Source organism: Canis lupus, chromosome 8 (assembly GCF_011100685.1).
Source record: "Canis lupus familiaris isolate Mischka breed German Shepherd chromosome 8, alternate assembly UU_Cfam_GSD_1.0, whole genome shotgun sequence".
Taxonomy (NCBI): Eukaryota; Metazoa; Chordata; class Mammalia; order Carnivora; family Canidae; genus Canis; species Canis lupus.
In genome coordinates, this window is record NC_049229.1 from 69,010,542 (window position 1) to 69,027,296 (window position 16,755).

General features: G+C 60.4%; 2 protein-coding genes across 7 annotated transcripts in view; one reads left to right on the forward strand and one right to left on the reverse strand.

Moving 5' to 3' along the window:
* The first annotated feature begins 1,324 nt into the window (after window positions 1–1,324).
* SLC25A47 (solute carrier family 25 member 47) lies at window positions 1,325–6,141 on the forward strand. The gene is given in 7 exon segments (XM_038545729.1): window positions 1,325–1,463; window positions 3,212–3,255; window positions 3,362–3,433; window positions 4,062–4,244; window positions 4,885–5,175; window positions 5,177–5,198; window positions 5,372–6,141. Coding segments are annotated over 7 exon segments (921 nt in total). The 5' UTR covers window positions 1,325–1,435; the 3' UTR covers window positions 5,653–6,141.
* A 2,736-nt stretch (window positions 6,142–8,877) lies between these two features.
* WARS1 (tryptophanyl-tRNA synthetase 1) overlaps window positions 8,878–16,755 on the reverse strand; it is a 34,189-nt gene continuing 26,311 nt past the window's right edge. For 4 of the 6 annotated variants that reach the window (XM_038545724.1, XM_038545727.1, XM_038545726.1 and 1 more), the window contains 5 exons: window positions 15,224–15,336; window positions 14,886–15,059; window positions 10,908–11,048; window positions 9,960–10,117; window positions 8,878–9,150 (listed from right to left, as the gene is read on the reverse strand). In XM_038545724.1, the coding sequence (XP_038401652.1) occupies window positions 9,129–9,150; window positions 9,960–10,117; window positions 10,908–11,048; window positions 14,886–15,059; window positions 15,224–15,336 (608 nt within the window). In that variant the 3' untranslated portion in view covers window positions 8,878–9,128. Of the gene's footprint in view, window positions 10,118–10,907; window positions 11,049–14,885; window positions 15,060–15,223; window positions 15,337–16,755 lie in introns of all 6 variants that reach the window. The other 2 variants (XR_005363785.1, XM_038545728.1) reach the window with 2 other exon arrangements.

Consider the following 16,755-nt stretch of genomic DNA (forward strand, 5'->3'; position numbering starts at 1 on the left):
AGCCTGTGTCCACCCAGCAGAAGACAAGAAAATAGGGAGACAATGGTCCCTGACCAAGGGCCACTGGGACAAGGCTGAGCCCAGTGACATCAACACCTGGCCCTCCTCGCCGGTCCTGCCAGCTTTCTGCTCAGCGGGACCTTGTTTGTGTGACCTGGGCAGGTGCACAGTCTCCTTAAGCCTGAGTGTCCCCGTGGCCACCTCACAGCACTGCCATGTGGGTCATATGGGAGCACGTGTGAAGCCCCTAGGAGGGCCCACTGGGTGACGGCCATGGGGGCAAAGCTCACGGGCACCAGGGCCTGGCCCCTGGCATCAGAAAGGGGCTGCTTGTTCCAGAGTGTCCGGCCATCCCATCCAGCCCTGCCACCTGCAAGGCCTTGGCACATCCCCTTTGTTGGCCTCCGTGGCTCCATCTGTAAGATGGGGACCCTTAGCCCTGCTTCCCTCCGGGGGCTGTGATGAGGACCCCAGGAGCCGGTGAAGGAGTGGTGCTTGGTAGATGGGGCGCGCTGCCAGGGGTCACTGATTTTTTTACGAGGGTTGCAAGGAACCAGCAGGTGGAAGCTGCCTCTTGTGGGGGCCCCTTCCCCTTCCGAAGGCCCTGGCCTTAGTCAGAGGCCCAGTCAGCAGCCCTGGCCTCTGGTCCCTAGCTGTGGGCCCCTTGCTCAGGGAGCCCTGGTCAGTGCTGGGTGCTGGGGACCGAGCAGAGACAGGCCCGGCGGGGCCCGGGGAGCAGCAGACAGATGGGGTGCACAGGGACGGTGTGGGACCGTGGGACTGGGGCAGCGGGAAGGGCATGGAGCAGACACTGGGCTGTGACCGGTGTTTGCATGCCGTGGGGCAAGGGGGGGCTCGTGCAAACTGCCCGTGCTCGCCCCCACTTCCTCCCGCCAGCTGGAGCCCCCTGAGGACAGGACGGGCTCTAAGCCACCTCACTGCAGCCTCAGCTCCCCCCAGGTCACATGGTGTTTGTTGAGGGAATGAGGATGGAGCTTCGAGGGGTCCCGGGCAGGAGGAACCCAGAGGAGGCCTGAGGACGCCACAGAGGCCTGAGCCTGGGCCTGGTGGGGGACGTCCCCAGAGGTGTTTGGACCGGGCCTGGGGCCCAGCCCCGCAGGCAGTGTGGACAGCCAGCCTGTGGCCTCTCACACACTTCCTGATACCTGGGTCCCAGGGGCACTGGGACAAGGGTCGTAGGGGGGGCGGGGGGTGGGAGGGAGTCCAGCTGCCCGGTGCCTGGGTTTGGGCATTGACCCCACGGCCTCTGCCTTCGACGCCACTGGTCAGCGGGCTCCTGCGTCCTGTCCCTCCCCCGGCCCCGGTATTTAAGGTCGCCCGGGAGCTGACGAGCTGCTGTTGAGGCCACCCCGGCGGTGGCACGACTGCTGGCAGGCAGGCAGACCCGAGGGCCTCCCCCACCCCTGTGCCGTCCATGGATTTTGTCGCTGGAGCCATCGGAGGTAACAGACGGGGAGCTGGGGTGTGCTGGGCCCCGACAGTAGCCCCCCAGGGCAGGGGGCTCGAGGGGCGCCGGAAGTGGTCAGGACCTGGTGCGGCCGCAGGTGCTGGGAGGGGGCACGGGGTGGGGGGTCCGCACGGGCCTGACGTCTCGGCCTGGGGGCCCACGGCGGAGGGGCTGGGGGGGTTGGGGGGCTCACAGCCATCGGTGTGGGGAAGGGTGGCCGAGCTGCCGTCGGAACGGAGGGCCCGGGCGGGGTGGACAGTGAGGACAAGCAGGCCTGGGGCCGGAAACCCGGGCTGCAGGGGGTGGGCCGGGGAAGGGGGGAGGCCCTGCAAGCCCCCCCACCCGCGGCTGGCTGTGCTGTCCCGGCTGCTGGCCTCCCAAGCTGTTGTCCCTCCTGGGGGCAGCGCTGGTTGCGAAAGGCGAGTCCAGGGAGATAACCGGCCCGCTGGGAAACAGGCTGGGGCCGGGCTCCCCCGCACCGGGCCCTCGATCCTCCAGCCAGGGAGCCTGTTTGGGTGAGGCCCCCTCGGCCTTGCAGGTCTTGCGAAACAGCAGTGGGTGCTGGTCGATACTCCCAGGAATGGCGTGGGGTGCTCTCCCCCCGGGGCGGGGGAGCAGAGCTGACTCAGGACACACAGGAACCCTGGCCTCACCGGGCACCCTGCTGAGGCCCCAGGCCAGCTGCCGCCCTGGATGTCAGCCCCCCAAGGAGGAGGCTCAGAGAGGGGACTTGACTTGGCCAAGATCACGGAGCCAGGAAGGGCTCTCGAGTCCCGTGTCTGCTCCGGGCCAGGTCAGACCTGGGCTTGTCCTTGTGGAGGACAGACATGGCACGCGTGGGACAGCAGCCAGACCACGTGACGGGGACTCTGATCAACATGTTTTCCAGCACAGAGGCAGCCCAGATGCAGGGGTCAGGGAGGGCTCCAGAGAGGAGGCGATGGCGTGGTGGGGCTCTGATGGACGAGTAGGAGTTTGGTGAGGTCTGTGTGAGGGTCAAGGAGGGAATTCGAACCAAGTCATCCAGTCGGTCCTTTGCTTCATTTGCTTTGTTCACTCACTCCGCACTCGATCATTCATTCATGTGCATTCCTCGAGTCCCGGGATGCCAAGTGATCAGGGCAGAGCCCCGAAGGGCCTTATGGTCCTCAGGTGGCCCTCAGGGTATGTAACCCCAGGAATCTGTGGCTCTCTGGGCTCCCCATGGCAATGCCGGGAGCTCGGACACTGAGGCCCTGGTGTCAGGAAAGGAGAAAGAACAGGATGGTGGCACCCGGCCCTCTGCAGGGAGAGGGCCCTGGTCTGGGAAGCCTCACATCCCACTCTGTTCCGCTCAGACTTGTGGTTCCAGGCAGTCCCTCCCAGAGCCCTGGGTGACCTGGGCTTTCCCACCTCCTGGCCTTTGCTGGGTCTGTGCCTCAACCCCACACACCCCCCGCAGCTGGAAGGCAGGCCCATCACAGGCTGCCCGGCCTGGAGACACGGCCCAGCAGGTGTCGGGGCAGAGGCTCTCCCAAAATGTGGCCCCCGAGCTGAGGCCGTGGAGCGTCCCTGGCTTTCCCCAGCCAAGACCCAGGAGGAACTGCTAGAGGCTTGGCTGAGCCTCCGTTTCCTTCTCTGCATCAACGCGCTCAGGGTTGATGAGACATGGTGTGGACAGACGGGTGGGCTGATTGCCAGCGGGAGCGGGTTGCGGTTCGGCCCTGCCTCCCTCCTCACCTGCTCCCCTGCACCTCCTTCCAGGTGTCTGCGGTGTTGCTGTGGGCTACCCCCTGGACACGGTGAAGGTACGGCAACAGCCAGGCCTCCACCGGCCGCCCGAAGGCCCCTGAGACTAGGCTGCCCTCCAGGTCTCCTGCACCCACCCCTCCCTGAAGCCTGCTTCTCTCACAGGTCAAGATCCAGACAGAGCCCAAGTACAGGGGCATCGGGCACTGCGTGTGGGACACGTATCGCCGAGAGCGGGTAGGCCTGGGCCCCGGGTAATGGGCAGGAGGCGGTCAGGGCCTCAGACCCCGGGCCCGCCCACCACCCAGGGGAGGCTCAGCTCTGTCATCTGCCGGATGGCCTGCTGCTTTCTCTGAGGACGAGAGCCAGGCGTCGGCACAGAGGGGGTGCCGCCTTCAGGGGAGGGCCTGCAGGTGGCCTCTGGGGCCTCTGATGGTCAGGGAGGGACCTCAGGCGTTTGCGTTTGTCCCCTCGAGGAGGGGCACCCCTTGAAAGCCGTGCCGGGTGGAGCCGTTAGGTGTCCCCAGCGCCCAGCTCAGAGCCTGGTCCAGGGGATGCTGGTCGGGGGGTGAACAAATGCAAAAACAGCAACAATAAAGCATGCTATCCAACGTCCTCCTCCTCCTCCTCATCAAATAGCCGTCCCAGGTCCAGCCTGGCCCTCTGTCTCTTCATCCCCTCACATAACCTCGGAAGTGGAGTATTAGGATCCCCAGCTTACAGGCGGGGACGCTCAGAGCCTTGGCAGCCGGAGGCGGGCCCGAGGACCCCCGGCCAGGGAGGCCAGAGCAGGGCCCAGCCCCAGCCCTCTCCCCGGCCGGGCCTCCTGACTCGGGCCCTCGGGTCCTGTGTGTCCGCCCGCCAGCTGCGGGGCTTCTACCGAGGCCTCTCGCTGCCCGTGTGCACCGTGTCCCTGATCTCGTCCGTGTCCTTTGGCACCTACCGCCACTGCCTCGCGCACATCTGCCGATTCCGCTACGGCAGCCCCGACGCCAAGCCCGCCAAGACCGACATCACGCTGTCAGGATTTGCCTCTGGCGTGGTCCGCGTGAGTAGGGTGGGGGCGCGGGGGACCTCAGGACTGCAGGGTTGGGAGAGGCCGAGAGGCGCCCCCAGCCCAGCACAGGGGGAAACTGAGGCTGGGGCAGCGCACGGACCTGCCTGAGGGCCGGGAGCTGTGGGTCAGGGCTCAGTGGGTTCTCGGCAGCTGCGTGACCTGGGGCAAGAAGCTGGGGAGCCTCTCTGGGCTTCTGGTCTCTTCACCCGTTAAGAGGCGTGGTGGCGATCCCGAGGGTGAGGGGTGTCAGGCCCCCAGCCGGCGCTGTTAGTAACATTAGTAGGACGATGTTATCGTTATTAAGTATTTAGTATTGTGTTATTCTTACACTAAAAGCTTACATCCGTTACATAATACACGCGTGACATTCGCATATTAATTATGTGATAACCACTCCCACGCGCCTGAGTCACACGTGTTTGCACGACTCCCCTCGTGTATGGAGGCCGCCCTGTGCCCGCGGAGCGTGCTGCAACAGCGAGCACTGGCTTTGAGCCCTGCTGCTCCGGGACGGCCGGGCCAGCGGCGGCTTCTTGGGGTCCGAGCCCCCCGGGGGTTCCGCGGGCAGCGAGAGGCTAAGGGAGGCCCGGCCCGCGGGCGTCTCCTTAGGTGCCCCCCACTCCCACTGCAGGTGTTCCTGACCTCGCCCACCGAGGTGGCCAAGGTCCGGCTGCAGACGCAGACGCAGCAGCGGCGCCCCTCGGCCTCGGGGCCCTCGGCTGCGCCCCCCATGTGTCCTGCTCCCCCTGCGGGTTCGGTGCCCGGGCCCAAGTACCGAGGGCCACTGCACTGCCTGGCCACGGTGGCCCGTGAGGAGGGGCTGCGGGGTCTCTACAAGGGCAGCTCGGCCCTGCTCTTCCGGGACGGCCACTCTTTCGCCACCTACTTCCTGTCCTACACCATCCTCTGCGAGCAGCTCACCCCCTGCTGGCCACAGCCAGCCAGGTGAGTGGGGGCCCGGGGCCTGCAGACGGGGGACAGGCACAGCGGGGATCGGGCCGGGAGAGCAGGCGCGGCGCCTCCCAGGGTGGGGAGCTCTGCGCGGGTCACGCAGGCCCTGCCCTGGCCCCCCCGCTCTGGCGGGCGGCTGAGGCGCTCGGCACCCCCCCCCCCCGCAGATGTCTTGGGCGTGCTGCTGGCCGGGGGCTGCGCCGGGGTCCTGGCCTGGGCCGTGGCCACCCCCATGGACGTGATCAAGTCGCGCCTGCAGGCGGACGGGCAGGGCCAGCGGCGCTACCGGGGCCTCCTGCACTGCGTGGTGACCAGCGTCCGCGAGGAGGGGCCGCGCGTCCTCTTCAAGGGGCTGACGCTCAACTGCTGCCGCGCCTTCCCCGTCAACATGGTGGTCTTCGTCACCTACGAGGCCGTGCTGAGGCTCATCCGGGGCCTGTCCACGTAGCCAGCCCGACGCCCCCGGCGCCAACCCGCCAGCGGCTCCCGGACGTCGTAGTGCTGGCGGAGGCGCAGAGCGTGTTGGGGTCTGGGCCCCACTGAGCCGCCGGGACACCCAGATCAGCCGTGCTCGGGGCTTCGTCTGCCCGGCTACGCACCCCGAGGACGTCGAGGGGCCCATCTGCCACCAGCCTGGGGTTGGCCTGAGGGTCGCTGGAGCCAGGGAGGAGTGGGCCGTCGCTCGGAGTGGTTTGAGCATGCCGTCGGAGTCACAGCTCCCTCGTCACCCCTGCCGGCCGCCCACTGGCCGCCCTCCCCGCGAGGCCCCCACTCGGCTCTCCTCGGCTTGCTCCCCTGCAGCAGGCTGCTCAGAGACGGCGCTGGCCGGCCCGCATGGCCAGCGTGGCGCCGGGCCTGCTCACGCACCCTGTCCTGATGGGGGGTCCCAGAGACTCAGCGGGGAGCTGTGACAATAAACCACCTTCGGGCCTGCTCAGTGGTGCTCTGTGCTCTGTGGGGCGGGCCGCCGGCTTATCCTCAGAGGCCGAGCCCTCCAGACCGGTGTGGCCAATGTCCCCACTACACAGACAGGCACACCGAGGCCCTGCACTCGGGCTGGCTCCCCCCACTGGGCTTTCGGGGCGCTGAGCCCTGCCATGGGAGGCCACTCCGTCTTCAGCGTGAGGCTTGCTCTCCTCAGCAGCCCCATCCCAAACCCACCCCTTTCTGAGAGAAACTGGGTTCCAGCCCGTTCCAGTTCCTGGCCCCTCGGTTGCCCGGACAATTGGCCGTGAGCCACCTTTCCACAGGGGCCTGGAGTGGGGCGGGAGGGGGTGTGTCCTGAGCACTGCTGGGGGCCGGTCCCTCACGCAGGTCATCACAACCGCCTGACACCAGGTGAGCGGACAGCTCAGAGACAGGGCTGGCCTGCCCTCCGCGGCAGGGGTGGTGGGGGCCTCACACCCGCACTTCCGAAGTCCTCTTGGTGGCACCACGTGGCTTCCAGTAACGGGGGTGGGGGGGGGGGGGGGGGAACATCGGGACCAGGGCTGGCAGGTACAGCCCTCTGGCAAAGCCAGCCAACACCTGCCTCCATCATACTCACTGATGCTGGCCTTGGCCATGTCTTTGGACTGAGGGACCAGTTCTGGCTCAACACAACTCTCTCCCAGGACACAGGGTGGGCCCTCCTGTCCCACTGACCCAAGCGTTTGCTCACACCTAGAGCTCTCCTCCAGGAACACCCTTCCCTCCTCTGATTCCACATCCCAGGCATTACCTCCTTCAGGAAGCTCTCCCTGCTTGACCACAAGGCTGCTTTTCAGGCTCCCACGGGGCCCTGGCTCCTTGTGGGGTCCCTCATCTGCCCGCCACCCATCATCCCGTTCCACCCAAGACTGTGAGCTGTCTGAGGGCAGCACGGGTCTGATTTGGACTCTCCGGCACAGGGCCTAGCACATAGTAGGTGCTCAGGGGGTGTGCAATGAAGCCCTGCTCTAGATTCCTAAAAGTTCATCCGGTTGCAAGTTAAAGACACAGTCTAGCCAGGTGCTAACAAGTTAAAGATGCTGTTCCAGCCAGGTGCTACCGAAAGGTTGCTAGGTCATCAAAACCCTGACCCCCAGATCCACTTTTGGCAAGAAGACCGGGGGGCCTGTTTGCTTTAGCCTTGGGAGGAGAGTTCTGGGCAGTGCTCTGGGCTCTGCCGGGCACAGCTGGGGAGCGTGGGGACTCCCGGTCACTGAGCAGCTGGCCCCGCCCATGGTGAGCAAATGGCTTTGCAGGACGTCCCACGTCCCACGTCCTCATGCTCCCCACAGCTTCCAGGTGGCAAGGCCCAACGGAGGGCCGACCCAGGCCTCCTTTAGAAATGGGGAAGAGAAGGCGGGCCCAGCTGGGTCTTCCCATCAATCCGGCTGTGGTAACAAAGTCCAGGCTGCACCTGAAATTCCCAGCGGGAGACAATGGGCAGTCTCCGGCCCATGGGAGAATCATGGGCCTCTGGGAGGGGCCTAGGGGCACAAGTCCCCAGGACTTGTCTGATGGCCGGGAGCCCCCTTCTGTTCTCGTCCTGATGTGTGTCCTTGGCAGTGTGCTCCCAGTGTCTACTGTGCCTTGTGCCCAGCCACGGCTCAGCCGCTGTCCCCACAGCCTGGGGGACTGGGGCGTGGGGGCCTGACCCACCCACAAGGGCAAATAGGAGCTCCTCTGGCAGGAGTCCCCACGCTACACCTCCTGCCAACACCTGTTGGGCTGTTGCACTGGTCGGTCCTAACCTGGGGGATCTCTAGGGGATCCCCTAGATCCTGTTTTTCAGCAAACTGGGGACTGGAAGTGGCTGTGGCCCTTCCCAGCAGTGACCATTCTGAGTCACCTGACCTCTGAGCCAGGGATCTGCTGCTGCGGCTAAGGCTGAAACATGAGGTATCATTAGTCTTCTGCTCCAGGGAGGGGGTGGGGGTCCCCAGAGGTTAGGTGGCCTGCCCAAAGTCACACAGCCTATGTGGGAGGAGCTGGCCTGTGAGGGGCCACAGCCCCTCCCTCCTGTGGCCCCAATGCCGACAGCCACTGCTGCCCTGCTGCCCTGAGGACTTGCCATGTGGCCCCTCGTTTTATCTGCACAGCACACCCGGGATATGGGGGCAGGGAGTGATGGGATGTCCTTTAGCTGAGGAGGGCCACAGCCACCAGGTGAACTGGAACCGGACTGGGGCTCTGGTCAGTGGGCGCTGAGGTGGGGGAGGAGACGGATGAGGCTGTGCCACACACTGGTACCTGAGCACCTCCCAGGGTGGGACCCTCGGTGCCCTCATTTGTCAAATGGTCCGTCTGTGTGTGTGTGGAGACAGCAAGAGGCAGGACAGGCCTGCTCTGTCACAAACACAGTGTGGCCTTGGACAAATCCCACTGCCCTCTCTTGAGCCTCCATTTCCCCACCGGCAAGTGAGGCTGGGCAGGGAGAGGGAGCGTAGGGCCCATCCTGGCAGGGCCTCGGTTGGACGGGCAGCTAAGCTCAGACCCCAGTCTGGCTCCCGCACCACCCAGCCCCGCCGCTGCCCACCCCGTGGCCACGCCCTTGTCTGCGGAGGACAGCTGCTCACTGAGACACATCACTCCCAGGTGGCCTGGAGGACTCAAGGGCCGCCCTTGCACGGCCCACAGCGCTCGGCAGCAGGTGCAGCACAGGGGCTTGCTCCCTCCTTGAATCCCCAACAGAGAACGGCCACACACGCAGGACTGAAGGAAGTTTATTCACGCCAACAAGTGACATGAGGGAGTGGACCCTGCACCTCCAGAAAGCACAGACACCTCAACCAAGGGCCTTCCCTGAGATAGGTCTTCTGCTTTTCCAAACTCCACAGGGCGCACGATTAACCAGGCCTCCCGTGGACGTGCCGCTCAGGGCTTTGAGGGCTGCCGCACTTTCTAGCTACATCCACCTGCCCCAGGGCACTGCTCTGTGCAGAGAGACTTCCTCGCCAGTCAAGTGTCAAAACAAAAGCATCTGCAAAGACAACAGACCCCTCAGCATCTGGCACAACCAGCGTGAAGTGGCCACTGGCTTTCAGGGCGGAGTGTGGAGGATTATCTGGTGGAAACCAAGTATTAGTATATTCAGGGAGAAGCATGATTTCTGGAGTGCGGTACATGCATGGTGTGGAGCGTGGTAAGTGAACTGGAGTCTTGCCCACAGAAAGCTCAATTTAACAAAGCCCGGCCAACTCGGGCCAATATTCCACATGAAAAGCAGCTTTCGAGCTGGGGGTGCTCTCAGCCAAACACATCACAAAGCTATCAGCTGCCAATTCTTCTCTTAAGTCTTTTTAGACACGGGCTGAAATACATCTGTGCCCGTTATACTCCCCCACGTACACTTTCCAAAACATGTTTTAATTTACGATAATGCCGTTTAGATTCCAGGTACATACAGACTCCATATTCTTCCAGAGAGCAGGTTTGAAGAGAACGTGGGGAACGGCAGGAGCTGTCCTGTGGACCCCACAGACTGGCCAGGGGACAGGGAGCCAGAGGTCCCACACGTGGGGACTGCTCTGTGGGAGAGACTCCAGCTGGACTGTCTGACCACGAAATGTTAGGTGGCACCCGATCACCCCAAAACCCCCACAGGTTTTGCCCACAGGAGACAGAAAGGAGGACGTCACGGGAGGAAACAGTACTGATACGCACACAGGGCTTACAGACACCAGGCCAGTAATTACCGTGTGGCAGAGCCTACGGGTCGTGCTGATTTGACTGGGCTGGAATTACTGGTAAATTACATCTCTTTATAAGCACATATAAAAGGAGCGTTACTGAAAGTCGTAGGACAGCTTCCGGGGAGTCATGAACTCTTTCACTATCTCGTCGGTGACCTCCTTGCGCCTGGCTTGGTGCTCGGCGATCAAGGGCTGCAGAACCTCGATGAGTGTCTTCTTGAGCTCACCAGTGAGCATGTCGCCGCTGGTGTAATCCTGCCCCGGAGGAGACAGACCACGATGACAAGCCGCCCCACGCGCCTGGGCCCCTCACCTCCTCCGGGCGCCAGCCCAGCCTGCGGCACCCATGCGAAGCCTGGTGCAGGGCTGCGCTCAGAAGTACAAGAAACTGCACCTCAAACTCTGCTTTTCTTACAATGCCGAGGACCCCGACTGATGAGGGGCCACGACTCCCACCGACTGCCCACGCCGTCCCCACACCGGACGCCCGGCTGCCCCCTCCCGCCCTGCCAGCTTCTCCGCCTCCCGGTGCTGTACGGTCTGATCTGAATTTTTCACTGTAATCAGTTTTAAACATGTTCCTATGGAGAGTTCTCTCTTAGGACTGCTACGTGGGCAAGATTCTGAGGACTGGAAAACCCGAGGCAAAGGCTACAGATATCCTTTGGGCCCTTCATACTTCTCCCCCAGACCGCACGCCAAGAGGCAGCACCAGGACACTTGCCTCACCCAGGTGAGCCTTGAAGCACCTGCTGACACCACAACACAGGCCCCGCTCACTAGGTGGGGGAGTTGTTTTAGCTTTGATTCTGTCTTGTTTGGATGTACTTGTCTGTGGTGTCCAGCAAGGGGAGACTGCTGTGGGTGGCCACTGCACTGCAGCCTGTGCTTTCCTTTGTGAACTAGCTGTCCCGAGGCTACCTGGCGCGTGGCTGAAGGCAGCTGGACCTCCCCCGAGGCCCAGGCCCTGAGGGGCTCCCACCACCCCTCATGTCCCACGTGAGAGAGCCAGGGGCCAGCTGGACCCTGCAGCCTGCGGGCTCACCTTCCTGATCTGCTCAAGCTTGTCATCATCCTCGAGGAAGAAGGTCAGGTACATGAAGGACACGTCCACGTCACAGTTGCCTCCAAACTGCCTGTGCTCCTCGATGGTGTCTCTGCCTCCAGAAAACGCATGCTTGTTGACCTGCGCCAGCAAGAGCAGAGATGCTAGTTGGTTGGGGCTGCCATGTGCGTGGAAACTGGCTGGGAGCTGAGTGTTGCAGTTGGGCCAGTGACTCCCAGGGCAGGGAGGTTGGGGTGCACAGTCGGGAGGGGCAGCCCCACAAACTGTTCCTCCCTGTCTGTCAAGCCAGTGTATGTGCCACTGAAGAGAAGTGGCACTGAAGGTGCTAACCGAAGAGAAGCAGGGAAAGGAGGGCGGACGCATTCTGAACCCCACCCCCCAAGAAACACAGGACAGAGCTGGGAAAGCCAAAGCACTGCCCATGCTGAAACGTGCAGGAAGGGTCCTCAGGTGATGGGTGGACACAAACCACCTTTAGGGTAAAAGAGACCAACTGGGAAGGGTCGCTGCTGCCTTCTCTGCCGAGGAAGGGAGAATGGGAGCCACAAGGATGGGGCTCAAAAGGGAGAGCAGAGCCCAGAAGTGCAAAGGGAGACAGTGCCTGCAGGCAGCCCCACCTCAAAATAGGCAGTTTTGGGGGCTGAAAAATAGGCTCAGAAACTAGCACAATGGTTTTTGGAATCACTGAAGGTATCGTGGAGAAAGCAGGGCTAAGGGGAGAGAGAAGAAAAGCCAAAAACGACAGTGTCCTCAACCTTCTTCCACGAGCATGCGAGACCCACTATGTACAAATGTCACCCTATTTTCCGTTAATGGGGAAAAGCGTGGGTGGAACTGTCGGTTCCCAGGTTGAGATGATTATTTCCTCCTCCCCAGGACCTCAGAACAAATCACTAACTAGATGCTCCTGGGGCACAGACAGCGGCAGGTCGACAGTGGGGAGGCCAGAGAAACCCACCCCTCTGGTGGGAGCCCCTGTTCCGTGCGCCCCGTGAAGGGAAAGTGCTGACGGCAGGACGCTGGGAGAGCAGAATAAAGACAAGTGCACGTTCGTCTTCCCTCTCCTTCACAAAACAGAGCAAATTGTAAAATAAATCCAACACAAGCAAACCACAAGAACTACGGAGACTACAACCAGGAAGAGAAAGTGCCAGTTCTGGGCTCTCCCGAGCTCTGGCGCCCTTGGCCAGGGGCTGGGGGCTGACGGGGGCCTCTTCCTGGGCCTCAGGGAATACACTCCAGGGCTAGGAAGCAAGTCCTGAGAACAGAGCTTCCCGGGCTCCAGGGGCTGGATCTGAAGGAGACCCGAGGGCCCCGGGACGGTTCCTGGTGCTGGTCTGAGGGCAAGATGAGGAAAGGCGGGCCTACTGTATGTTTTCTAGGATGCGTGGATGCCGCTGGCACCCACACACTACTCCTCCCTGGGCGAGCCCCTCGGGAATGATGGCACAAAGATGTGCTATGAATGGTGGGCATCACCGTTACGACATCCTTTAATTCCCAACACCCCAGTGACTTCCGTATTGCTTTCGCCACCTTACATGTGTAAATAGGGCACAGTGTCAAGGACTTCCTGGATGGAGCAGTGAATAGCAGAGCCGGGCTGACCCTTCCTGGGACACCAGTCTTCTGACAGTAGCTTTACGTTTGCCTGGTGTTGGACTGGCCACTCCGCAGTGCTGCTGGGGCCTCACTCACTGGGTTTGGGTTGGTGTGGGGAGCAGCCTTGGCTATGGGAACTAGAATGCAGCTACCAGGATCCACAATGACAGAGCAAGTGACATGTACCACAACCAGTATGATCTGGCGTAAAAGGAAACTATGCGTAGCCAGGCTGTCTGGGCTGAGGGGCGACGGGAGAACCTGATTCAACCACCAAACTCCAAGAGCTGGTGTGCTCTGGCTGCTACCATCCAAGGGGACAGCTGAGCTGGGGTGCAGGAGCTCCCAGCCTCAGGGCCGAGTGGCCACTAAAAGGGTCTTGTGATCAGAAATCACAAGTGGGTGGCCAGGCTGGTGCACTGTGCTACAGACACGTCGCAGAAGAGGGAGCTCCACACTCCAAGGCTGCCTGCAGGAGGCACCGGCTGGGCGGGCTCAGGCCGGCCCGTGCCACAGCCTCCAGCCTGTGTTGGCCTCTACTGCAAAGGAGCTGACCAGGTCGTCATTCTGAACTAAATTCTTCGATCTGGGCAGCACTTTACGGCTCACAGACACTTGTTATACGCTGTCTCATGAGAGCCTTGTCTCGAATCTATGAAATCAGTACAGCTGCGCCCACTTCGCAGAGGTCTCCCAGGACAGCAAGGACACTGGCCAAAGGCAGTGAAACGGCAGGGTGCAGACAACCTGGGGCTCCTGACTCCAGGCCACAGGAGGGCCTGTGCAGCCAGGGAGTGGGTTCCGGTGCCAGCCTCACCACTCTCACTTGCTTCCGTCATTTTGGATCCTGGTAGCTGCATTCTGGTGCCCACAACCAAGTAGTGGATGTAGGAAGCTGCCTGGGCCCTCTGAGTCTTGGTTTCATTGCCTACAGGACAGACACGGCTCCCCAGGCGGTTGTCAGGACTCAGTGAGATTACATGGGCGAGCATGTGGTGACGCAGCAAAGGCTACTGCTGTTATTTTTGGGAGGGCTAGAGCAGATGTCCTGCCCCTGGCCGGTGTGGAGGCTGATTCTGGAGTAGAGGGTGGGCGTGGGAACTGAGAACAAGGGCCTGGCCAGATCCTGTCCTGCCTCACAGGCTGCTCACAACCCTGGTGGCCTCTGTAGCTGTGTGCTTCCTGACTTCATGCTCACTGCCCACTCTGCCCTTGGGGTCTTGCTGGTCCCTGAGTGGGGAAAATGTGGCAACAAAAAAACAAAAAACAAAAAAAAAAAGAAAAAAAGAAAAAATGTGGCAGACCCAAAAATAACTTCTTTAAAACAACTAAAAATGCAAACAAAATGCCTTCTCTTCTGGAGAGAAGAGAAGCCTTTCTCTCTCTTTTGTACTCCATGCTTTGGAACTTCCAGCAAGTAGTGAAAGGGGAAGAAAAAGCCCTAAATATACCGGCTTCCAAGAGAGTTGGCGGTGGCCTACTTCCTGGAAGAGGGTTTGGACATTCCCTATTGTCAACCAGAACCTGCTAGGAACTTCGGAAGGGTCAGGGGCAGTGACTCAGAGGGTTGCCTTACACAACTCAAATAGATTTGGTCACTTCCGCTGTAAACGTCTCACCCACAAACACACACTTGATTCCAAATAGAATGTCGACAGCTTTGTGGGACAGCGGGGGGACTGTACCTGTACTGGCAGTTCAGCCCCGAGCAACAGAAACAGGGCCCTGGGAAAGAAAAAAGCTCAAACAAATTCCTAATTCTCATTTCTTTGGTGACTGGACAAATATTTGTTGAGCGCCTGCTGCATGCTGGGCTGGACAGGGCTGTCCTGTTGAAGGGCACCCTCCCACTCCCAGTCTCCATGAGAACATGTGGCCCCTAAGCCCCACCTTGGTCAAGCTGGTCATCCTCTCTGGCCCTCATCCCTCTAAAGGCACTCACCACTATCCCCCCCCACCCCCCCGTAAGAAATAAAGCCAGAAAACATAAAGCACCTGGTCCATTTGCTGGACTACGGCTGTTGCTCAAACGTACTGGAATATTTTCTATCATTTACTTTAAAGAAAACTGCCATGACTTAGCTTCCAGAGCAGAGTGTTTGTGAGAAACGCAGAGAAGACAAAAAAGAAGGAAAATCCAAGGTTTTCCCTAAATGAAAGGACACAGAATAAATTGAAGTCTGGGAGCAGGGTGGGACCAGGGACAGGCCACCTCAAGGTCGCAGGCAGCAGCCACTGATCCTGGAACCCAATGCTGTGGCGGAGCAGGCTGGATGGACACGTGTGTGTGCAGGTCTGTGGGGCGTGTTCCGCCCTGTGTACACAGGCTGCCCCTCCGCCCTGGGCAGTGCTCACCTTGGTCTTGATCTGCTTGGCGGTGTCTGTGAGGAAGATGGAAGAGTTGGGGTCGCTGGCGCTCATCTTGGTCTGGGCCCCCTGCAGGGCTGGGAAGAAGGTGGAGTGCAGCAGGGCTGGTTTAGGGTAGCCAATCCTGGGGGCGACGTCTCTTGTCATCCTGAAGTAAGGATCCTGGGGGAAGAGAGGGACCTCTGAGGACAGCTGGCACCACGGGATGCTCCCGGGCCCCCAACTCGCTAACAGGATTGCCCCCCGCCCAACACCTTTTAAAACCTCCTTTCCCATCCAAGAGTGCAGCGCCCCAGACCGAGGACCACCTCACTCTGCCTCCTGACCTGGTCGATGGCACACGGGATGAGGCACTGGATGTCTGTCCTGTCTCGGAAGATCTGAGGGAATGAGTTGCTGAATGAGGGGGCGGCCTGGATGGCAGGAAAGCTGATCTTCCCTGAAAGCGTAAACAAAATATTTTTACGGACGACACCAATTCCTGTTTTGGTTAATTCATCCAGCAAAAGGGATGAACACGAATAGGTGTTCTCCCCTTTAGAGATGTGATCATCACTCAAGAGAATCTGAAACCACAGAACAGTAGGGAGGAGAGACAAATCTACAGTCCCAGGGTGGGCCTCCTTTCAGGTTTCCTTAATTTCTCTCTGCATTTCTGTTGTGATTATGCTCTATCTAGCTTTTTCCTTACCCCTTCCCTCACTCGGTGACATTTACGATGTGGTTATTAAACACCCTCTGTCCTGTAAAGGTGTCCTGTAGTGTTGAGACAGTTTCTATCTATGGGCACATGGTTTGTTTCTCACCTTTAATTACTATAAATTACGATACCCTGGTACCTAAATCTGTTTTCAGTATTTTGGATGTTGCTGTTAACACAGCTATTGCTATTTGCTTTGGCCCGCACAAGTGGTCAAAGGGCCCTGACCTTCATGTAACCTCTGACGAGTGGTGCTGGGCCAGCCCACACCCGCCGTGCTATGTGGGTACACCCAGGCATTTGCGGGGCCGGCCTGGTGCTACAGGACTAATTCTGGGGCATAGCTTCTCTTCTCCCCTGAAAGTCTTGCCTCTGTGATATTTTCTCCTAGCAGGGGTCTTCTCCCTACTTCAGGGACATCCCATTTTTGGGTTCCTGTCATTCTCTGGGGTACCAAGTGAATGCCTGCCACCACCACTAGCACCCTGTTAAAACACACAGCCATGGGGGCCATTCCGTGTGTGGGTGCCAGGCTCTGTGCTCAGGGGCTTCACCAGGCTTATCTACTGCTCACAACTCTAGGAAGAAGTGCCACACAGCCCCCATTTTACAGATGTGGACATTCAGGCTCGGACTGTTCACAGCAAGCAGCTGGCTGGGCCAGAACTCAATCCCGGCTGTCTGGCAGCACAGTGTGTGCAGCTATTTATAGGTCTATTGTCTCCCTACTTGCCGAGGGCCACCTTCCCTGAGATATCTTCCCATTAAAAAGCAGCATTCCATGGATAAAAACCCATTCAAAAGCACAGGGTTTATGCCCCAACTGTCAGGAATTAATCTGACTGAAACATCAAAGAAAAGGGTCTTGCTCATGTGAAGAGCCTCCCAGTGAGGCCTCTCCATGGCTTTTCTCTCTGCACTTGTCCTGGAAGGTCCCTCACTGACAGGGCCCTGGGATGTGCCCCCTCCCAGAGGGCAAACTGGCAGGCACAGGCCGGGATGCTGTCCTGGGCTTGCAGCTGCTTGGCCTGGAACTGTATTCCAAAAACAAAGTAGGGGAGGGGATTAGGAGGCCCACAAGTCTCAGGGATCAATTCTTTGCTTCAGGAGCTAAGGATCTAGAAAGAGAAAGCTGACGCGTCTGACAGGCACAGAAGT